Raw genomic sequence first — 23,518 nt, forward strand, 5'->3', positions numbered from 1 at the left:
CAAATCCCTTCCGATCCAAAAGCGAGTGTCATACCACTACACCACATAGCCACACAGTATATCAAGTGAGACCAATATTAAAACGGCAATGAATTGGAACGTGATAATAATATTATTATTAATCTTCGGTATGGAGACACATTCTGGAGTTTACACTTACACTTGCAGCATTCAACAACTTTTTCTACAGCGGAGCTCGACATTGAACAGATAGGCGACTGTGTTTTATTTTTAAAATGTCATACCATCGTCCCATGGAAAGAGTAAGCATGCGTTTCGTGCATGTTTCGTGTGTTAGCTCACATATTGGCGTTCTTAATTTTTTTTTTTAAATGAGCATTTATATAGCTCAATATCCACTAAATGCGATCAAACCGCCTTACAAAGGGTTCCTAGCAAACAGAAACACTTAACATGTAGGACGAGACATGCCGCTTGTTAGGCGATATTACAATTTTTTTCTGGCTGATATAATGCTGTTAACGGTACTCATCTTACACCTGGGTTCGGTGAGAGAATGTGAGTAAAGAGACTTTTCCAAGGACTCACCTATGTGCTGCTCAGAGTGGATCATCATCACCCTCATCATCATCACCATCATCATCATCATCATCATCATCACCCTCATCATCATCATCATCATCATCATCATCATCATCATTATCGTCATCATTATCATCATCACTAAAATCACCACCACCTCCACCACCATCATCATCATCATCATCATCATCATCATCATCATCATCATCTTCATCATCATCTGAGCATCGTCACCACCAACAACAAAAATAACCCTCATGATGACACCCATCACTATACATCCACTTTAATAGCCTTTCACTGCCATCACTACATGATTTTAATTTCCCTATTTTAGCAGCATCACGAGTACACCCACAATCACCATCAACACCAACATCACCTTGTGGTCACTTCAAACAGCCCAACAACTCGGCTGATTCCATTTACACGTTTTATAATAATCGAAACTTATTTCTATGAAATTGTGTCTTACAGTTTTTTACTTTAAACAATTATTTACACATCATCATATTAAGATAGAAATATATATATATATATATATATATATATATATATATATATATATATATATATATTTTAACTAATGGAAATTCACTCGAAAATGTACTACATTTTATTACAAATCATAATTTTACATTTTTACTGTCTTGTTGGGATTTATTTGTTTAAAGAAAACTTGAAACACTGTGAAATAAACTGGTTTAAATGTTTTTTTTAATTTCTTAAGATACACAACATGACAATATTTAGCAATCAGGAATGAAAACGCTTTATTGATAATTAGAACTAACAACTAATTCAATTGTACACCTTTTCAAAATGAGTTTATTGTTGTAAGATGAAAAAATATCGATTAAATGCGAACCGTTATTCAATCAATCTTATCACTTTAATGATTTGTTTTAAATTAATCCTCTAAATTATTTTCCATCGTGACAATTTCAGAGAAAATACCCATACACTTTAGAAGCAGCCGGAAGGCTACAGTTCCTGCTACCGTCTTCAGCCATGATCTTTCTCAAAATGTCACACCGTCCGTGGAGGAAGATGAGAATACCAACCACAATGTGAATTTGCGAGATTTCAGGACAGGCAGTGGTCATGGCACCCCAAAACCCCACAAAACCACACCTTTCTTGCCTGGTAAAAATGTTGTTATTTTCTCATATATGAGATCCACTGTCTGAATTAGGAAGTATATCGAAGTGAACCAGACTCAGAAAAATGAATTTAAAGTGAAATGGGTTAGACACTTCAAAATTTGAAACTAAAGTAGTTTTGGTTCTTTTAATATTAATTCAAGTGAAATGTCAGTATCTGGTTCACTTGGATATAACATCGGGCTGACCCTGTTGCCAAAAGAATGATAGATCATAATAATTCATTTTATAAAGGTCCATCAGAATGAGCAAGAGACATGTGCCACATAAAGCGTAACTGATATCCCTAAATGCGCTAATACAGTATTCACACTTTGTACATATGCTACTCATGGATAACAGCTAGTGAAAATGGTCCTTACCATCTTTCAGGAGAAGACAGCCTTAGTGTGCAAACAGCACCGTTTAGTCTCCGTTTCCTAAAAAAATGAATAATTTGAATGAATAATGATATAATAAAATTTCGAAAAGATGACAGTATACATAAATTTTCCTTTAATCGCACTCATGAAAAATTAAGAGAGTCAAAAACTGGGGGGTCTACATTACGCCCAGCTTTGAAGAACAATATTAAAGTTAAAGTACGCAAACGGCATGGCTTGCTTCCTTATCGTTATTTTCTGATGAAAATCTTTAAGACGTCCTATGAATAAACAGTTTGAATAAAAATGCCTTCTTTTCAAACATTTTCCCTTATTTTCATATATTTCACAACAAAATTTTAAAACATACATGTATCCATATGTTTTTTTTTAAACGTACATATTCAATTAACTACCAAATCGTTTTTATCCAATTAGAAGTACGGTAAAGGTTGGCTTTACACGCCCAAAATATTCAACAAAAAATCTGTAAGGCGCAATTTCCCAGCCACTGATCTGTACCCATACATCCATTATGGCCATTTATTAGCAACAAAATACTGGACGAATGAAGGAAAAAATAAAGTAAATTACAAGCTTAACTTTTATTATAGTGTATTCCAGTTCCGTTATAAAGGGAGGCAACCAGTAAAATACCATTTACTTTTTATTTTTAGACATGTGTTTTCCTTATTGTTCCATACAAAATAGTTCCACTTCAAACTATTATATTTTTTAGGACAGGTTCATTGAATGCTTCTTATACAGTATAATGTGAAATTGATAATGCCATGTACTTTTTTGATTTTATTAGGAGACAGGGTGATATTTGCAGAGAGCCCATCAGCTCCAGGTGTACCAGTTGTGTATAGAACTCCAGATGAGAGGGCGTCTAACCCAGACCGTCTTAATCTGGACAGGTAGGTATTTGATTTAAAAGCTCTAATTAATGAAATTTAATTGCTATAAGGGACTATGTTTGTCCCATTGTCCAATGAAGTCTAGGTATAGCTATTTAAATTCCCAGTCGTCCCTTTTAATGTATTTTAAGCATGAATAATTTTGCTAGCTAGGAACCACTGTTCCTCCCAGAGAAGGGGACTAATACCTAATCTGTTCAAATTTCACAAAAGGTTTTAATTATCTATTGAATTTAGAGGTAAAGATAAAGATTGCAGATTGTAAAATAGTCTCCTGGATATAAGAGCAATACATATATACAAACACATGCTCAAACATCAGGCCCTTGGTACATAATACACATTTGATTGTCACATTGGTTGTCTCATTGTGGTCCATCCAGATTTTTTGAGAATATCGTAGTGTCCGATTTGATTTTTTGAATTCAAAGTACTTTGCCTATATTCCTAGAGACTAGCTCGATTTTGAGGGCTTCAAAATGTCTGTTAGAAGCTTATAAAGGCTTTATTAAGGAAACTTTTTATGAAATAATTTTGAAATGTGCTCATATTATAAATTGTTAAAATATGTCGACATAAAGCAGAGATTACCTCCAATTAGTCGATGCAAATGATAAAATGATTTTTGAATGTGAGAGTACACTCTTGCTAAGTACATTATGAATAAATATGTTATGATTATAAATGTGGGAAGTTTGTACCTAGCTATGTAAGTTTGCAAATTTCATGTCCTTTTGTAATTATCATACTTTGTAATTACTATGCCAATTATTACGTCGGATGGTCTAATTCAAATCAAATAAGAATTTTAAAATAAAATGAATTAAGATTTACCTTGGTGTGCTAGAGACAATGTATGTAACGATAAAATTGTTCATTTTATGTAACTCTCATGATGCTATCTTTTATCCGAGGTCTGCTTTTGATTATAAAATTTTTCACTTTGTCTTTGTTTTAATCCAATAGGAGAAAGCTCAGTGTGTGTCCAATCCTAGAGGGAGAGGAGCAGCTCAGGCTCCTCAACTATCAACACAATTTGATATCCCGCATTCAGCATTTGTCTGCTCTGAAAAGGTTGATTTTTCTGGATTTGTATGACAACCATATTGAAGAGATATCTGGCTTAACAGCCCTCAAGTCTTTGCGTGTCCTCATGTTGGGAAAGAACAGAATAAAAAAGATTGAAAATTTGGACTCCTTACTAAAGCTTGATGTTCTTGATTTGCATGGAAATCAGGTAGGTGAAAAAGTTTTATACTGATCAACACGTTTTATACTTATCAACATAGTAAAAAATTTCAAATAAATATGGTGCAACATAAAGTTTAGAAATAATGAACCTTCACAATTGTTGTATCACATTGAAGTAGTGTGAAATGGTATCCACGAAATTGAGTATTTTATGCGTTTATTTGTTGGCAAAATCAATAACATTAACAATGGTTCATAAAAAGATTGCAATATGGAAAACTTCCAAGAAAATATGTTATTCTGTCTGCCTTTTAGCACAGATTTTTTATAAAATAGTTTTTGTAGTTGAACACATTTTTTAATTATATTATTTTCTTAAGAGTTTTAGGGCTGCCATAAATAATTGTTTGCTTGTCCTTACAAAATAATATTACGTTCATGGAAAAGTTTTTCTTGCACTCATTGCTATCAAAGCATATTTTTTTTGTTCTGAGTTTTGGGTTCTCTGCAAATTTTACTCAAGTATAGATGTTTGCATATCAAAAGTTAGCAGCATTTCTCACAATATGTCAGAATCGTGATATAACAAGCAACAATATATAATCGTATATTTTACCCTCAATGTTGTTTTTGGAATTTATCGTGATTAGTGATGATGATGATGATGATGATGATAATGGTGATGATGATGATGATGATGATGATGATGATGATGATGATGACGATGTGGTGATAAGAATAATAATAGCACCAACAGCAATTTACAACAACAACACTATAAAAATTTTACATTATTCAGATATCCAAGATAGAAAATCTCAGCCATCTATCCGAGTTACGAGTGTTAAATCTAGCAGGCAATCTTATTACTTATGTTGATGATTTGACTGGCATAGACTCTTTGGCTGAGCTCAACTTACGAAGGAACAAAATACGCACGGTGGTGAGTACCTGTTTATAAAGACCAAACTCATTCTTTTGTAATGTATCATTGTCAAGCCCCTTGAGTTATAATAATGCATCCAGATTGCCTTGATTTTATAACGACACACTCAATTTCGAGTCGTTATCCTTGCAGAAAGACCTCAGGGAAAGGATTCTCCCTAGAATTTGTTTTCCTTTCATAGAAGAGACGGATGCAAAATGCTGAGGTCCCTTATGTCAAATAACACTGTCATATAACAAAAATATAGTATAAATGCGTATGTGAAATTTCTTTTTGTAAAATTACTCGAAAAACAGTTGTGAAATGCTTGTTGCATGGAACTGAAGCTGGATAACTGCACAAGAAATTGGATATTTGTAGTTATTGATGTTATGTGTTTTAGAAAAAAACACTCATAACCCGCCAGATGAAACATACACACCCAAAACTATGTGTATTCTTTAACGCTTATAGTCAGATTGAAATGTTTTAGTGAGAACGAATCACTCTATTGGCAGTCTAAAAACAATAAGAGACAACTGACTGACATCAACATCATTTCTACTACAGAAAGATTTTATGTAGTGGCTCTGGATTTTTTTAAAGTATGGAAATATTCATTGCTTTTAATTTAAACTTGTCTGAATCAAACAACAGGCACAAATAAAATATAGTGTATTATAAAATGTTAGGTTAAATGAAAATTTATAACAACTGTCACTAGATTACCAGCTTTTTGCATGTTATTTTTTAATGTTATATTCATCTTTAAACAAAGGACGTATTTTTAAAAAGAATTTCGTGTTTACTAGTGTATGTTTTTAACTCTGAACATCTATTATAGTATCATTCATTTTTCTTTTGTTAAGTAGCTAGGTGGGTACCCATGTCCTGTTTTGGTGTTTAATATTAATAAACCAAAGCCACTCTTTCTGTAAAATGTATAGGGGACTCAAAAATCTAATTTGGACTCTTACAAATTGACTGTATGTAACGTTTGTGTTAAATCTACAGCACTGACATTTTTATTAAAATATTGATGATACAAGGTCAGATTTGTAATTTTGACTCTCTAATAACAGTGTTAATACATCATTTTCCATAAAGTTATGATCTTTAAAAATAATTAAACTGCCAAGCTTTCAATATGGGTATTGTTAGACTAGATTGGCTTTACTCTTTATTTACGGTGGTCCTAATTGGATATGATGTGAACATTGAGATCTTCTCAATAATAACTCCTAAATCATAAATAGATTTATTTCCAGAATCATCAAGCAACTTTGTCAATTATTTTCCAATTACCGTCTCTATCTTTGTCAAGCAAGGGAAAATTGAAACGATACGATTGAATGTTCAATGACCACCTAAGGAAAAATTGAAATTACTTGCAAGAAAAAATATCTTATTAATTTTCACCAATTTTCATGTTTTATAATATTATATCTCTTCCTCATTTAAATTATTTACATATTTGTTTTAACCATTTTATCTGTATTCTGTTGTGCAGACGGAAATAGACAATCTACCAAACCTACAGAGATTATTTCTAAGTTTTAATGAGATAAATTGGTAAGTAAAACGTTGTTTCTGTATTTCTTTATGGGAAAGGGAGGGGGGGGGGTGTTAAGGTCTGTTGTGGAGTGCCTAGATTGTTCTTGGCAGTTAGATTGTTGCAGTGTGCGTAAATTCTTTTTTTTTTTTTCTTTTCCCGGTTTGTCATTGTGATGCTAGGTTGGAGAATTTAAAACATGTTACCCCACATGAATCAAATGTACGAGGATGAGTCAAAAAGTAATGGTACTGAGTTCATTTCTTTTTCACGTGGTGTCATATTTGGCTCAATTGAACTTACATATGTTCTCTTAAAATCAAAAGTTAGAAATTTTAATTCTGTCAAATTTTGACGAAGTTATTACAGTTCAAAATGGTTGCCTTCATGGATGACCGTCAGCGACAGAAAACTGTCATTGAATTTCTTGTTTTCGAAGAAGAAAATTCGAGTAACATTTTTTAACGCATTGCTAAAGTCTATAAACTCTGCCATTTTGTAGAGGAAGTGTTTTAGGTGGGTTGGACCTGAGTCGAAGAGACAATCATTGGAATGACGACACCCCTCTTCCCCAAAGACCAAAAACTTCAAAACTGAGGATCAGCTGGAAAATTTTGCCAACAATGTTTTGGGACATTAGAGGTGTAATCCTCGTTGGTTTCCTACCACAGGGAGCACTGTCCACTCTTAGCGGAACAAAATGACATTGAGGCAACTGGAAGCAAGAATTTGTCGAGTTAGGCTCCGGAGGTGGAACGAGTACTGTTTCTTCATGAAAATGCCCTTCCACACACAAGTGCCAGGTTAAGGGATGTGATCGCATAATTTTGATGGACTAAGCTGTCTCACCCTCCGTATTATTTCACCAAACTTCACACTGTCGGACTTTCATCTTTTTTTGGACCACCGAAAGAGGAAATGAGGGGCATCGCTTTGTAGATGATGAATAAGCCGAGACAGTAAGTGAAAATTATCTCGAAGTTCAGTCAACTCAGTTTTACGAGGACGGGATATATGACCTTACAAAAATATGGAATGTGGCTATTGAGAAAGGCGGAGACTATGTTGAGAAGTAGTAATCTACTCGGCTAATGCCAAGCTTTAATCTGAGGTATAATGCATGGTATTGATTCAATTTTTTTTAAAATTAATGTTATAAGCAGAGCCCCATTATTTTTTGACTCATCCTTGTATTTTTTTTATTTTGATGGCGCCACTGCAGCTTAGTTGTTAGAGCACTCACATTACACGCAAAGGGACTGAGATAGATCCTGTGTGAAGTTTCCTGTGTGAAGTTGAGATTTTTTAAATTCTGACCCCTATCTACCCAGCAGTGATTGGGTAGCTGGATCTGTTAGATCTGACAGAAAGTACTTTCCGATAGACTAGCATCCTAGCCAAAGGATAGCAAGCAATTGCTATTGTCCGTTTCACGCTACAGAACCCATGATAAATTCCGGCTTTATTCCGGAAGGACTACTTTTGTGTTATGATGAATGTAGTAAGATTGATATTACAAAAGAGGAGCATAGAAATCGCCTTTTACTGCTTATACCAGGAAATGTTATTTTATATGGCTTTTTTCAGTAGGTAATATAGTTTTGAGATATTTATTTACCTATCTACAAACAGGAAAAATGAGTGGAGTTGAAGTGTCTGAATGTAATGTTGTGGTTTATTTTATAATTTTTGATTGGTTAATTTGTGCGGCCATGTGGTCTTATGGTATGACACTCATTTCTGGATCGGAAGGTCCTGGGTTCGAGCCGTGCTATGTGCAGAGTTGAGTCGTTGGAGGCTCTTTAGTCACATTCTCTCACCGTATTCAGGTGTAAAATGAGTACTTGGCCATGAACAGCTTTGTCTTTGTCGGAAAAAAAATTGTAATATCGCCTAGCAGGCGTCATATCTCGTTCTACATGTTACGTGTTGCTGTTGGTAGGGGTCCCTTTGTAAAGCACTTTGAGCATGTTAGTGGATATTGCGCCATATAAAAGCTCATTTTGTTTTAATTGGAAAATAATTAAATGTGACCAATCGTCTCCAAACAATGTGGTGAACACGGAACTGAGGATTGAACATTAAGCCTAACTTATAAGTGTTGTATTGCAATTAATCCTTTCATTTAAGAGACTAAGTTTTGGTTCTTAAGTATAAAAAAACAACTTAGAATTTATTCTGATCAGTTTATTTGCTTATTTGTCTATTTGTTTGTTTGTGTATGTTTCTGTATCTGTGTTCACGAAATAGACGAGTTATATTTTTGATTTAATTTGGTCAAAAAGTCACTTCAGAATGCATGGGAGCGAATCACCATTGAAGACATTAATAAATCAATGGAAAAAATAGCTACACACAGTGAAAAAACAAAATTATGGGAGATCAACAGATTACATTAGAATTTGAGAATCACGTCCCAATTCGTCGAAATGGCAAAAATGCGGTGTGTTTGTTTAACCCTCTCCTTACCACCCAAAATTGTCACATTCGTTATGATGTAGCCAACAATTTTCTTATTCTGATTTCATTTTGCTATAGTTATAGTCATAAAAACTTGACACTGTTTTGCAGAGCTCATTTTCAACAAGATATGAAGTGAGTAGAAAAGTGCCAGAAGACAATAGAGAATAAAAATTTTTCGCGGCGGTGGTGGGGTTTGAACCTGCGACCTTATTGGTACGACAACTCCGCCTGGCAGGTGAGAGCGTGGCTCTACCATGTGAGCTATCCACGAACACAAAAAATATTCGTTTCAAACCCAAGTAATTTCTAGATCCCTCTCTCACCCACTTCTTGAGACCGCCGATTCGTTCGCACACCACCATCGCGAAGTAATTTTGACCAGCAGTTAAGCTTAATAGCCAATATTCTCAACACAAACATATAACATAGGAACGATTGAGACATTGAGTATGCTCCGGTGTATGGGGTGAATTTTTAATTCAGAAAAGTGAGTGGAGCAGGCACTTATGTTGGTAACAACAAGATATGAAGTGAGTAGAAAAGTGCCAGAAGACAATAGAGAATTTTATTCTCTATTGTCTTCTGGCACTTTTCTACTCACTTCATATCTTGTTGTTACCAACATAAGTGCCTGCTCCACTCACTTTTCTGAATTAAAAATTCACCCCATACACCGGAGCATACTCAATGTCTCAATCGTTCCTATGTTATATGTTTGTGTTGAGAATATTGGCTATTAAGCTTAACTGCTGGTCAAAATTGCTTCGCGATGGTGGTGTGCGAACGAATCGGCGGTCTCAAGAAGTGGGTGAGAGAGGGATCTAGAAATGACTTGGGTTTGAAACGAATATTTTTTGTGTTCGTGGATAGCTCACACGGTAGAGCCACGCTCTCACCTGCCAGGCGGAGATGTCGTACCAATAAGGTCGCAGGTTCAAACCCCACCACCGCCGCGAAAAATTTTTATTCTCTATTGTCTTCTGGCACTTTTCTACTCACTTCATATCTTGTTGTTACCAACATAAGTGCCTGCTCCACTCACTTTTCTGAATTAAAAATTCACCCCATACACCGGAGCATACTCAATGTCTCAATCGTTTCTATGTTATATGTTTGTGTTGAGAATATTGGCTATTAAGCTTAACTGCTGGTCAAAATTACTTCGCGATGGTGGTGTGCGAACGAATCGGCGGTCTCAAGAAGTGGGTGAGAGAGGGATCTAGAAATTACTTGGGTTTGAAACGAATATTTTTTGTGTTCGTGGATAGCTCACACGGTAGAGCCACGCTCTCACCTGCCAGGCGGAGTTGTCGTACCAATAAGGTCGCAGGTTCAAACCCCACCACCGCCGCGAAAAATTTTTATTCTCTATTGTCTTCTGGCACTTTTCTACTCACTTCATATCTTGTTGTTACCAACATAAGTGCCTGCTCCTCTCACTTTTCTGAATTACGAGCTCATTTTCTGAACATAATAAAAAATAAACTCTTTGCTAATCTGTTTGAAAAATCTATCTTTTGTGTTGAGTGATTATGAAGTTTTGGGTAAAATTCTGAAAATGGCTACGATAGATAGTGAATTTCAAAATGTTCAACATATTTTACTAAAAAACTAAGCACTCAAATTTCAATAAATAGGGTTTACTGTGGTAAAAATTCAGATTTTTATCATTTATAGTCTCGGGACTACAGGCTTCTAAACTTTTCCGGGATTTTTTCCCACACACTCGAAATATATATTTAGACTTTAGAAAAGATACGAATACAAAAGACCATATCACTATTAAAAATGAAAAAGTAGAATAAGAATATCTAGGAGTCACCATGGACAACAAATTACGATGGGACGTACATACCAGTTATATCATGTCAATAGTAAAATTAATCAAAGAATGTACTTTTTACGGAAATTGTCCCAACTCAACATTGACAAAACACTTTGTACGTTATTTTATAGATCTGTAATAGAAAGTGTTTTGGTTTTTTATATTACTGCCTGGAGGGGAAATTGTCTTAGCTCAGCAAAAGCTAACTTTTACTGTACTATTAAAAGAGCTAACAAACTTACCACAGGATCCATGTCTTTTAATGATTTATATACAGAATGCTGCTTAAGAAAAATTGGAAATATTTTAGATAATCCAACACATCCTTTAAATTATCAGATCACTAATTCGAATAGCAGTGACCGATTGTTGTCTATACGAAGAAAAAGTGAAAGACACCTCCGATCCTTTTTACCTTACAGTTGCAGAATTTTTAATAAGGAAAATAATTTATAAATTTTGGTCTACGTCTGTTTTAACTTTGAATCATTTTCTTTAAAATTACTCCTTACCCACAATTTTTAAACATCAATTTATAAAATCGCTTACTACAACTTTTCAATTTACCTATTTAATCCACATTATGTGCCATGTAATGTATACTATGTAATTTTTCTCAGTCAATTTACAATATTATTATACTGTAACTAATTCGTAGCTTTTTACTAATCTTTTTTTTTCATATGTTGACATCAATATACACTTTACTTGATATCTATATCTTTACAATTATATAATCTGTATGTCCCTTGAAATGTATACTATGTAATTATTATTACAGCTTACAATATTATTACACTATACCTATTACCAAATTTTACGTTACCACATTATATTGTCTATTTTAAACGTTCGCTTAAAACATATCTGTTTCGATTTTAGTAGACGGTATGAGAAGCAAGATAGGTTTGGTTTGTGTTGTGGGTTGTGTTGTGCGTGTGTGTGTGTGTGTGTGTGTGTGTGTGTGTGCTTGTGTGTGTAAATGATTATGTTTCATTCAGCCTAAGTAATTTGTAATTTAAGCGCTTAGAGTCTGGTGTCTCGGAGTTATAGCGCTATATAAGTTTTCAGCATTATTATTATTATTATTATATTTATGTATATTATGTTTATGTATGTATCGTTGTCGGCATTTTATACCTCTGTACAAAAAATGTCCTTTTGGATGAATAAAGTACATTATTATTATTATTATTATTTATTATTATTATTATTATTATTATTATTATTATTATTATTATTATTATTATTATATTATTATTATTATTATTATTATTATTATTATTATTATTATTATTATTATTATCATTTGATATAGCACCAGTATCCACAAATAGTGCTCAGAGGTGCTTTACAATTTTTTAATTTTTTTTTGGTATCACACATGTTCATTCATTCGACTATAAAATCACTACAACAGTCACACATATATCTTGTTCGACGATCACATAGAATCGCGATTAGCATAATGGAAAAGATGATTTTTAAATGCCGTTAGAAGACTGGTAGACTTTCACATTGTCGGGGTTTAGGTGGTAAAGAATTCCATACGATTGGAGCACAAAATGCAAAACCACGCTCAGCAAACTTTGTTCTTGGGATGTTTTATCCATTAGCGAAGTCAACTCTCCTCTCCATGGGCAGTCAATGAAGTTATTCCAACATGTGTAATATGTTCAGTCTTTTTTGGCTTGGTGACAAATCGTGCTTCCCTATTTTGTAACAATTACAGTCATGTCACGGAGCTCTTTGGAGATGCGTAGAGAAGAGAGTTGCAATAGTGAAAGAAAGTGAATTGATACACATTTTTTCCAATTTACCCATCTAATTGATTACGAATGTGGCCGATGATTCTTAAAATAAAATGTAAATTTTGATATGTTTTTGTTTTGTTTTTAAGGGTTTTACGGCGCTTGCAACACATTTAGGTTATATCAGCGCCAGTAAAAAGGAAGAAAATGGGATAGTAAAAAGTTCTAGAATTACAATTAAAGCACCCAAGAGAAAGGAAGACAAAGGGGGACTGGGAACAAATAGGGATCAGATGCAGATTCCAAGAGCAAACCATCAATGTACTTAGTTCGAGATCACCTATAAGTCTCATCCGGACACAAGCACAAAACCTAACAAGGAGGAATACACTCAGATGCTTACATTATACATTAAAAATAACAAACATAATAATACATAACAGAGAGATGATTTACAAGGAAAAAAATATCATCTCCCAAAACAATAACTGTTTCCCTCCCAGCTAGGACTCAGGCCAGGGCCAGGACAAAACCAAGTAATTTCATTCCAAGGCAAAGACAGAAAGCAAGTTGGAAAACAGATATAGGGGATAGAAGACACAGCAAGTACCTCCCTGCCCACTATGGGAGGTCAGCTACCCCACCCAGTAAATTTTGTCACTTGATGTTGCATATCTAAACATTTTTCAAAATTAATACCAATGTTTATAATTAATAAATAGAGATCTACAAATGGCAGAGTGCCAAGTTGAAAGATTGAGCTGTTAATACTGTCTTCCCTTTTCCCCACAAAATTACGAGTAAATTACGGGGGGGGGGGGGGGGGGGGGAGAGAGAGAGGGGGGGGGGATTGTATCTTTTTTTTTTTATTGGGGGGAGGGGATCATCCCGAGTTTGGTGGCAGCGACGCAGTTTGTTTCTCATCTTTGAAGTTAAGTTGTGGGAAGAAATTGGGAAATATAGCTGAGTATCATCAGCACATATCATTGTATGTTGACTGATGTTGCAGGTCTGAATGATGTTGATGAGAAATGTGATGGAGACAGTAAACAGGAATGAACTCAAAACTGATCCCCGAAATTAAAAGTGACTCGTGAAGATATTCCATTTATAGCCAATGTCAAATTTTTGCCAACGAGCACAGATTTACTGGCAAATCTGAAAGTTATAAAACTATTTTCTACAGATTGATATACGAATAACGTTCAAACTTTTGAAAATGTTGACTCAGATGATTTTTAAAAAAATTGATAGAGCATAATAAAGGGACCCGTAATGATAGATAATTTGACGTTGGGAATCACAAGCTGGGCGCCAGATTTATTTGCGCACACCTATAGACTTTATCACCAGGCTGATTTTGATTGTTTTTTGGCTCAATTGATTCTCTTCGATCTATGTTAATTTCCACGATACAGTAAATATAATTAAAATAGATGAGTGCCTGTTCGTATATATATAATAAATATATGTGTTTGTGTGTATGTGTGTTAACTTTGCTGTGACAGCTGACGCTGGGGCCTATTCATTACAAATTCATAACTCCATGTGTTTTGTCAATACACCAGAGATTATCGACAACAAAAGCTATTGACAGGTCTAATATTTGGATTATTTAAACATTATTGGCTTTACAAACCAGACAGAACGATTCCATACACGATTGCATTGCAGTGACAAATCGTTAGAGGAACAAAAAATAATGATTGAAACAAATTACTGTGAGAAATCAATAACAAATTAATAAGTTTGAATGTGGGATATAAATCCCAACACGTTTAACCCTCCCTATTTAGTGTTTGCTATTACATCCATTTGGCCAAAAGAACACAGTGTTCATGTTAGAGATTATCCTGTTTTGTCCATATTCTGGATAGGGATCACGAGAAGAATGAAATATACTGGACATTTTAAGAGTAATTATGGCTCATTCAATGAAACAATACAAAATGCACGACGTTTCCACCCTTGGCCTTCGTCCGGGGGGGGGGGGGGGGTGCAGACAAATACAGAAAATGATTAGAGAGAGAGAGAGAGAGAGAGAGGGAGAGAGAGAGAGAGAGAGAGAGAGAGAGAGAGAGAGAGAGATTACATTTATAAATGAAATCAAATTGTGACATTTAAATGGGAAAAGACAAATAAGCCAATGTAGGGAAATGAAGATAAGTCTTTGTCAAAACTCTGGTTAACTCAGTGATTCTCCACATTGAATTTAAACGTGAAGAAATAAAACTCGATGCCTTTCAAAATATGGTATTCTTCAGATGAATGATGGGGATAACAAGGCAACGGCATGTAGGATGTGTTTATTAGAATCTGAGGAAATTGAAATGATATTTCACCCACCGGGTCAATTTGGTATTATGTCGGAGAGAACTAGGTGATGAAAATTGTAGTTAAAATCAAAATGATCGGAGGTTAAAAATTTAACTTATTTAAAGTTTAAGGAACAAATCTCACATCAATAAGACTTTTTAAAATCTGAATGTTATATAGAAGGAACGACATTGACGTTACTCGGTTTTTAAAAAAATATTTTTAGCCATCCATTTTTATGAGTAGTTCTCAGTAATTTGTATCAATCTAACTATAAACGTTCAATGTTAAACATAGTTATGTGTGCTGGTACGTCATTTCCCGCTTGCGGATGTTGTGAGTATTTTGGATAAACGCACAGCATCAATAAATTAAACTCAAATTATATTGAATTTTAAACATCGAATTTACCTCGACACCATGGCGTTTAGAGACGCCATTAATTATATTAATTTGGTTGTGAAAAAAAAGACAAAATTGTATTGATCAGATTTATGATTGACCAATTTTTCAACTCCTAAAATATGACAACACTCGTGCATAGCTATGTCATCGATGATAATAATAAAAAAATTAACTTAAGCTTTTATATCTCGCAATATCTACTAAACGTAATCAAACGCATTACAAAAAGTCCCTGACCAACAGCAACACGTAACATGTAGAACGAGACATGACGCTTGTTTTTCCCCGACAGAGACAACGCTGTTAAAGGTCACACATTCATTTTACACATGAGTACGGTGAGAGAATGTGTGTAAAGAGGTTTTTTCCACTATATATTATAATATATGAGAATTGGAGCCGCCATGGAAATAGATTTAAGTAATTATCAATTGACATACATGTATGTATGTATGTATGTATGTATGCATGCATGTATGTATGTGTATATGTATGTAGGTATACACACATGTATGTATGTATGTATGTATGTATGTATGTATGTATGTATGTGTATATAAGCATGTATGTAAGTGAAGAGGGAGGGGGGGGGGAGAGAGAGAGAGAGAGAGAGAGAGAGAGAGAGAGAGAGAGAGAGAGAGAGAGGGAGAGGGGAAAAGGGGGGGGGGGTATACATTGAGTTGATTGAGTTATTTTTACCTTGTTCGTTTGTATTTATGGACTCTTGTATTTTGTCTAATCATAAAAGGAGACATCGCCAAAATGACTGTAACCCGTCAGGCTAGCCCCGCCGCGATCGATCCTCACGGCGACTACCACCACATGCAATAACACAATTGAATGTTTCCTTTTGTTCTCGTACAAGAAACTTTTCTAGTCTTCTTTAATTAAAAAGCAACAAATGTTTTGGGAGTCGACGTGTCTTATCATATGGCTGATTTGTCATGGCTGATTGTCTCTGAAACACATTGCAATTCGTCCATGAGATCGGGAGTGCTTTAAATTACCAATTTTCCCCCGATTATCCACTCGTCTCACTTATTGGACCTCTCAGGGCTTAAGTGTTTGTTGGTAAAAGACATCTGATTGGGTGAGGACCGCCAGAAGGGGGGGGGGTACCATTTAACAGTCATTTAACAGTCATAAATCAATTTTTTTTTTCAGAAGATGGGGAGGGGAGGGAGGGTATGAACGCTGAAAATGATTTTGCTAAAAATGGAGCATTTTAACTGATGGAAGAAATGGATTAATTAAGTTTCAGGAAATAAATCTTCTTGTTATTTCATTCCTAATTATTCAATATAAATATAATTCTAAACATAATATTTTATCTGTTGTTTTTTTTTTTAAACAACATTATTTAATTCTTTGAGTTTTCGTTTTGTCTTTTTTCATTTGCGTTTCCATTTTTGAAGTTGTTGATTTTTCTGTTTCACTAAATAGTGTTATATAAATTTTATCAGAGCTATAATAGACTTTGCAACGTACTAAGTGTCTAAATTTATATTCCACAATGCTGTAAACTTTGCTTGTACTTGTGATTCGTCCCCGTTTCAAATCTTTTCTGGCAATTCAGTTCTCAGTTTATTATTGTTATTTTTTAATATTTTTTTTGCCTTGTCACATAAATTCCCTTTGCTTTTTTTATTCAAATATTACCTGTCGTTTCATTTTTTAATTCTTAAATTATTATTCAACGCTGTATTTTCTATATTCCCGGACCCACACTTCAAATAATGCTTTTTACTAAAGACGCAAAGAGTATGTCGAAGCGTCGTGGGAACTGCCCTTATTGAAGCGTGAAAATATTGATCAAGATTTATACACAATAAATTGACACGGATAGTTCGATACCCGGTATTTAATACCGACCGTGTTTTATGGAGAATATCAGACATGTTTATATCCTATTGATAAGGTCGACAAGAGGGTTGACTTGGAAATAGATGTTGAACAAATACTTGGGAACAGTGACTTTATAAGTCACACATAGTCAAGGGGTTTAATTGGATGGTTGTTCTTTCTTTCCTGCTAGACTATACGATTCTTGGTATTTTACCACACAATGGATTGTTATATGTTAGAAATGCTTTATATTTTCACTGATGAATAATAAAGTTCATAATACCAATCGTTTTTGGAATTGTGTATTCGTAAATCAACGATGCTTTTCTTTGTGATGTTGAAATATTTTTTAAAATATTGTGTTGAAGATGTATCTATAGGCTACAATCTTTTTGCATGGAATTAAATGAACGTGATCCTTTTATATGAGAATTTAAAGAACTAGAAACTGAATGAAAATGGGCTTATCCTTTTGCTTAATTCAGAAGTTTCTTTGGGACGCACTGATTTCCGATCAAACGCTATTTAAATAATATTCATGATGTCTGAATACGAAAATCAGCGGAAGTCATGCCATTGTTACGTTCGTATTTATTTGGATATTGTGTGTAATAAAGTTTGTTCACCAAAAGTTGTAGAAATAATGAGGCGGATTCTTTGATAGATACGAGTTTTGGAATTTGTTCTCCATCTTTGCACGGTTTTTGTTGTAAGAGAGGATCGCATCGACAATGTGGCATTACAGGCAATACAGGAGTAAAATTTCGATGAATTCTCGTTATATGTAAGTCATCATTTCTCTTTGGAGTTGTTTGAAAATTTTGTCACTTACTTCCATCATTTTGGAAGGAAAAACAAAAATGTGGTATCAATATTTGTATCAAAAACGAAACACTAAAGACTAAAGGCATTTGTGGCCCTATTTTCTAATCATCAAAAATCTCACAAGTTTTTATATTTTTTGCTGGTTATAGACTTACTTTTGGTATTCTTCTTCTCTATAAAATGTCGTGATTTAGACCTTTTAAAAATCGTCAGCATCTCGTTCACTGCGACACAATACCAATTTGAGTATGTGGGTCCCATATGTGTTTAGCTATTTTGATTGTTGGACATTACGGTTGTTTGTGGTGATGATGCAACAGTTTTTGACATTTTAGATTCAACTGATGAAGAATCTCTCACTCTCTCTCTCTCTCTCTCTCTCTGTCTCTCTCTCTCTTTCTCTCTCTCTCTTTCTCTCTCTCTCTCTCTCTCTCTCTCTCTCTCTTTCTTTCTTTCTTTCTTTATTTATTTCTTTCATTCTTTATTTCTTTCATTTTTTTTATTTGCTTAACTCTCGGGCTCTCTTTTTCTTTCGTTCTTCAATTCTCTCTCTCTCTCTCTCTCTCTCTCTCTCTATATATATATATATATATATATATATATATATATATATATATATACATATATATATATATATATATATATATATATATATATATATATATATATAAGTTCAATTGTTACATTTTGCTAAAGCCGAAAACGACCATGTCTGCTGCAACATAACAATGGAAAAAAAGACAAAAAGAAATAAAAACAACAAAGATACAAAACAAAACTAAAATAAAACAACGAATCAAAAGCACAAACAAGCAACACAACAACAAAAAACACCCCTAAACCAAATAAGTTAAAACCGTATCCTTTTAAACTCGACCAATCACAAAAGTTGTAATTAGAGCCCATTGTCGTTATAGAAAGAATTGACTCGAGCCTCGACATTTGAGTTTGATTCCTCGCACCCTGGCCTCCCACATTTTGTTGCCATAAAACAGAGGTGTTAAGCAGCTGGTCGTAACTGCCATTAATGTTCACACATTCAAAGCACATTAATGTATTTTTAGCCCCATCAGGAATTATGTTTCGCACTTCATTAAGATCAACAATAAGACCCGTGAGGTCAAAGTTTGTCCCGGCCCTGTCATCAGAAAGCCCAAAGAATTATTTGTCACTTATCACCGTTTTGTTATGCCGCTCGCTTGCTGCAAATCACTTCCAACTTCCAGTAGCAAGGTCACTCATATACATTCAGATTGGCTCCAGCAGTTAGCTTGAAATGCAGTGTTGTGGGCGATCATAGTAAGCGAAGTATAATATTATATTTTCACCTTGGGCAACTGGGTTGTTGTTTAATTCCGATCCTACCAGCTACATTGTCACCGTAGTATTGAATTTATGAGAAGGCATCTGCCTCTCTATCGTATGTTTTGAATAGCGTCTACAATAGCTTAACCCTGATTGAAGATACGAAATATCTTAATTTCAAATCCTCAGTAAAATGATCATGCTTGGAGTATTTAATTTTTTTTCATAATTCAATTATCAATGAATGGCAGAACACAACTTACACAATACATACCAAACACATACATTCACTCACAAACACAAACAATATTCTCACACTTAAACACATGACTACACACACAAAAGCAAATGAACAGAGTGAGAGAGAGAGAGAGAGAGGGGGGGAGATAGATAGAGGGGGGGGGGGAGAGTGATAACGACACACGCAGAAGGAGGGGGAATGGAGGATAGAGAGAGAGATGTGAGGGGGAGGGGGGGGGTAGATAGATAGATAGATAAATATATAAATAGATTGATATATATAGAGAGGGAAAGAGTAGAAGGGTTTTTAAGAGAAGGAAGATAGGTTTTTATTATTTATTTTATGATGCATTTGGCTATCACATGTTATAATTCTTTTAATAAATAGAGGTGCCTAAATGAGTCAATAAAATGGAGATAAAGATAGAGGGAGTAAGTCTGACTCATGAACGAACAACACAAAACAAACGACGTTTCGGCCCTTGGCCTTTATCAAGTTATTATTTTAAATATAACTTTGAAACGCATCCTTCTACTCCCGTTCTCCCACTTTCATTCTCTCTCTCTCTCTCTCTCTGTCTCTATCTTTGTGTCTGTCTCTCTCTCTTTGTCTCTCTCTCTCTCTCTCTCTCTCTCTCTCTCTCTCTCTCTCTCTCTCTCTCTCTCTCTCCTTTTTTTTCAATATCTTAACAACTAATAACACTATTGCTGTCTAGTATTCTTCAATTCCCCCCCCCCTCCCCCATCCCCCTACCTTATTCTTGAAATATATATATAGTTTTTCATCTCTCTCTCTCTCTCTCTCTCTCTCTCTCTCTCTCTCTCTCTCTCTCTCTCTCTCTCTCTCTCTCTCTCTCTCTTCCATTACACACGCACACACACTCACACACACGCACACACACATTTACAAATTTTCGCCTATATTATTATGACAATCTAATATAAATATATATACAGTGTATATGTATTCTGTGTTTACTTGATAAAGGCAAAGGGCCGAAACGTCGTTTGTTTTGTGTTGTTCGTTCATGAATCAGATTTACTCCCTTTATCTTTATCTCCATATAATTCTTTTGTTGTGGCCATTGAGCTTGAAATTCATTCAAAGGCTCTCGAGTAAATAGCATTCAACACTTGAAATTTTTTGCTCGTTGTTTTATTTCATCAAGCAATTTTATGATTAAATATCTAATTCCGAGTGTGTGTGTGTGTTATGTTGTTGTTGTCGTCGTTGTTGTTGTTGTTATTATTATTATTATTATTATTATTATTATTATTATTATTATTATTATCACTATTCTTCTTCTTCTTCTTCTGCTTCTTCTTCTTCTTCTTATTATTATTATTATTATTATTATTATTATTATTATTATTATTATTATTATTATTATTATTATTATTATTATTATTATTATTATCATTATTATTTTTTTTATTTTTTTTTATTGTTTTTGTTGTTGTTGTTGTTGTTGTTGTTGTTGTTGTTTTGTTTGCTTTTATTTCTTATTCTTGAATTTATCGCACTATATTATATTTTATGAAAAGGATGGTTGATAAAATACTGCCCTTAATATTGGTTTTAAATGATTTACATAGCTCATCGGTGTGTTGATATTAAATGAGCAAACTTGGGAACACACATGGACTCAACTTCGAGGGCAGAGGTTTGCGATCATTGTCATCAATCTGACTCCTGCGACATTGGTTGACTTTATTCATTTACTTATTTATTTATTTCTTTATTTTATTTTATTTTATTTCTTTGTTTATGTATGAATGTCTTTGGTTGGCGTTGTTTTGTTTTTTCGCAAGAAGCCGTCACTTATTGGAATTTCCATTCTCTTTTTTTCTAAACTAGTTTCGAGGATGTACAATGTCTGGGCGATTCCGCTAGCCTGTCAGAAATCTCTCTGGACGGCAACCCTATCTGCCAAGAATCTAACTACAAGCAGACTGTCCTCAGACACATGCAGCAGCTTAAACAGTTGGACATGAAAAGAGTCAGCGTGAGTTGAAAACAGATAATAATTGTATAGCAATGTAGCGGTCATGACATTTTTTTTCTCGTGCTTATCATCTTCATTGTTATCATCATCATAATCATAATCATCATTAAAACCACCATCACCAGCATCATCATCATCATCATCATCATCAACAACAACAACAACAACAACAACAACAACATCATCGTTATCAGAAGTAGATAGCAGCGTCAACAGCAACAGAGCAGAAGCATCACTATCATTTACCTCTTCATTCCCCTTGAAATCTCATGTCAGCAGATCTCTTTAGCATGGCCTTGTCAAAAGTTTTCTATACTACGGTCATAACAACCGATGGGTTACAGCGAGCCAACAAATATATTTTATTTAAATTTTTAAAAAGAATCGCACGGAAGAGTTTGTGGATTCAAACCCTTGACTTTAATTGCGTGAGCCATCTTTGAGCAGTTAATGAGCCAATTATTCTTTTTCGTTCTTATTCTTAATCGCTGAGATGTTTCAGTATTTTATATTATTATAAAATTTATATTATATATTATTTTGATGGTTTTTTTGTTGTTTTTTTACCGAATGTCAAAAAGTCAGAATGCTTTTTTATGATGTATAACTTAGTTTTGATGGATAAGTTAAGCAGTCGTTTTTTATTGTTTTCAAATGTATTTGTTTATGGTATTTTATTAAAATAGAGAACTTATAAAGATGTAACTGTTGGTCGATTCGAAATTATGATGCTCCACTTTTTTTGTTTTCCATTTTCTCCTGTGACTTGAAAAAGAGGATCGATGTTAGAATTGCTATGTCTATTTTGTGTGTGTTTTTTTGTTTGTTATGAAAGTCCCTGTATTATTTTACTGTCAACATCTATTGCCTACAGTAGTTAAATTCAATTCGAAATGATCACTGTTTTATTTTCTTATCTATAAAATTCTTAGCCTAAGGAAGTAAGTTATCGCACACTTTTTGTAGGAGTATAGTATCTAGCTTGCCTTTTATAATTCAAAATGTTTATTTTATTATTTACCATTTAGATAAATGAAAATAATTTTTATGGCTACTTGAAATATCAGCATGTTTATTGCCCAAGAAATGGAAACATTTTAGATTTTGTGCAACCCATCACTGTATCCCCCGTTGAACTGAAGTCTTTACTCATTTAACAAAATGATCAGTTTGTTTTTGACTGTACGCTTTATCTAATCTGCAGGTGAGAAATTCCTACTGTTTTAGCGGTGTAACACTAAATAGAAATTAGTCATAATTTACTTATAAAATATGTTGATCAGGTGGTTTTAATCTTTTTTTAAAAGAGCTTTTATATAGAGCAATATCCACTAAAATGTGTTCAACGCGCTATCCTGTCTTAATCATGTATGTGACTCACAGTCTCAAAATAGGATCATGTCTGGATGGATCGGGCTACGGAAAAAGAATTTACAATGAAAATTATAAGAAATACGAACGTTTGGTCTTTGGCACTGTCAGAAATTGTATTGAATCTCCTCCATAAGGCATGGAAATTAACACTGCAAGTTTCACATCCATAGCCATAAATTCAATTTCCACCACCAATATCCCGACACAATACCGCTTTGAGACGGTTGGTCATATAGGCTTCTAGAGAGTTAAGGGCGTACTTTTTAAAACTATTTGATTTTTCATGTTGGCATAAATATTCATAGAATATATATCCCCCCGTCCCCCCACCTTTTTAAAAATTCTCCTTAGAAGGTTTTATTTTGAATTTACTCAAAAATGTGTGAGTAAACTATCTATACAGAGGCAGGCAATGACGTGCTTCTATGTAGCCAATTGCAATTATACATTGTGTAAATAGTCTGGACCTAATCATTGCTTTTATTTGATGGGTTCTCTGCTGCTGTG

At 34.1% G+C, this 23,518-nt stretch overlaps 1 protein-coding gene across 6 annotated transcripts in view; it reads left to right on the forward strand.

The window, feature by feature from the left end:
- The window catches only part of LOC144965555 (leucine-rich repeat-containing protein 49-like), a 66,705-nt gene that overhangs the window by 24,736 nt on the left and 18,451 nt on the right, over window positions 1-23,518 (forward strand). For all 6 annotated transcript variants that reach the window (XM_078901017.1, XM_078901019.1, XM_078901018.1 and 3 more), the window contains 6 exons: window positions 1,492-1,689; window positions 2,883-2,988; window positions 3,955-4,225; window positions 4,979-5,122; window positions 6,615-6,676; window positions 21,490-21,637. In XM_078901017.1, the coding sequence (XP_078757143.1) occupies window positions 1,492-1,689; window positions 2,883-2,988; window positions 3,955-4,225; window positions 4,979-5,122; window positions 6,615-6,676; window positions 21,490-21,637 (929 nt within the window). The remainder of the gene's footprint in view (window positions 1-1,491; window positions 1,690-2,882; window positions 2,989-3,954; window positions 4,226-4,978; window positions 5,123-6,614; window positions 6,677-21,489; window positions 21,638-23,518) is intronic.

Source organism: Berghia stephanieae, chromosome 2 (assembly GCF_034508935.2).
Source record: "Berghia stephanieae isolate SIO BIC M18660-M18661 chromosome 2, UCSD_Bste_1.3, whole genome shotgun sequence".
Lineage (NCBI taxonomy): Eukaryota > Metazoa > Mollusca > Gastropoda > Nudibranchia > Aeolidiidae > Berghia > Berghia stephanieae.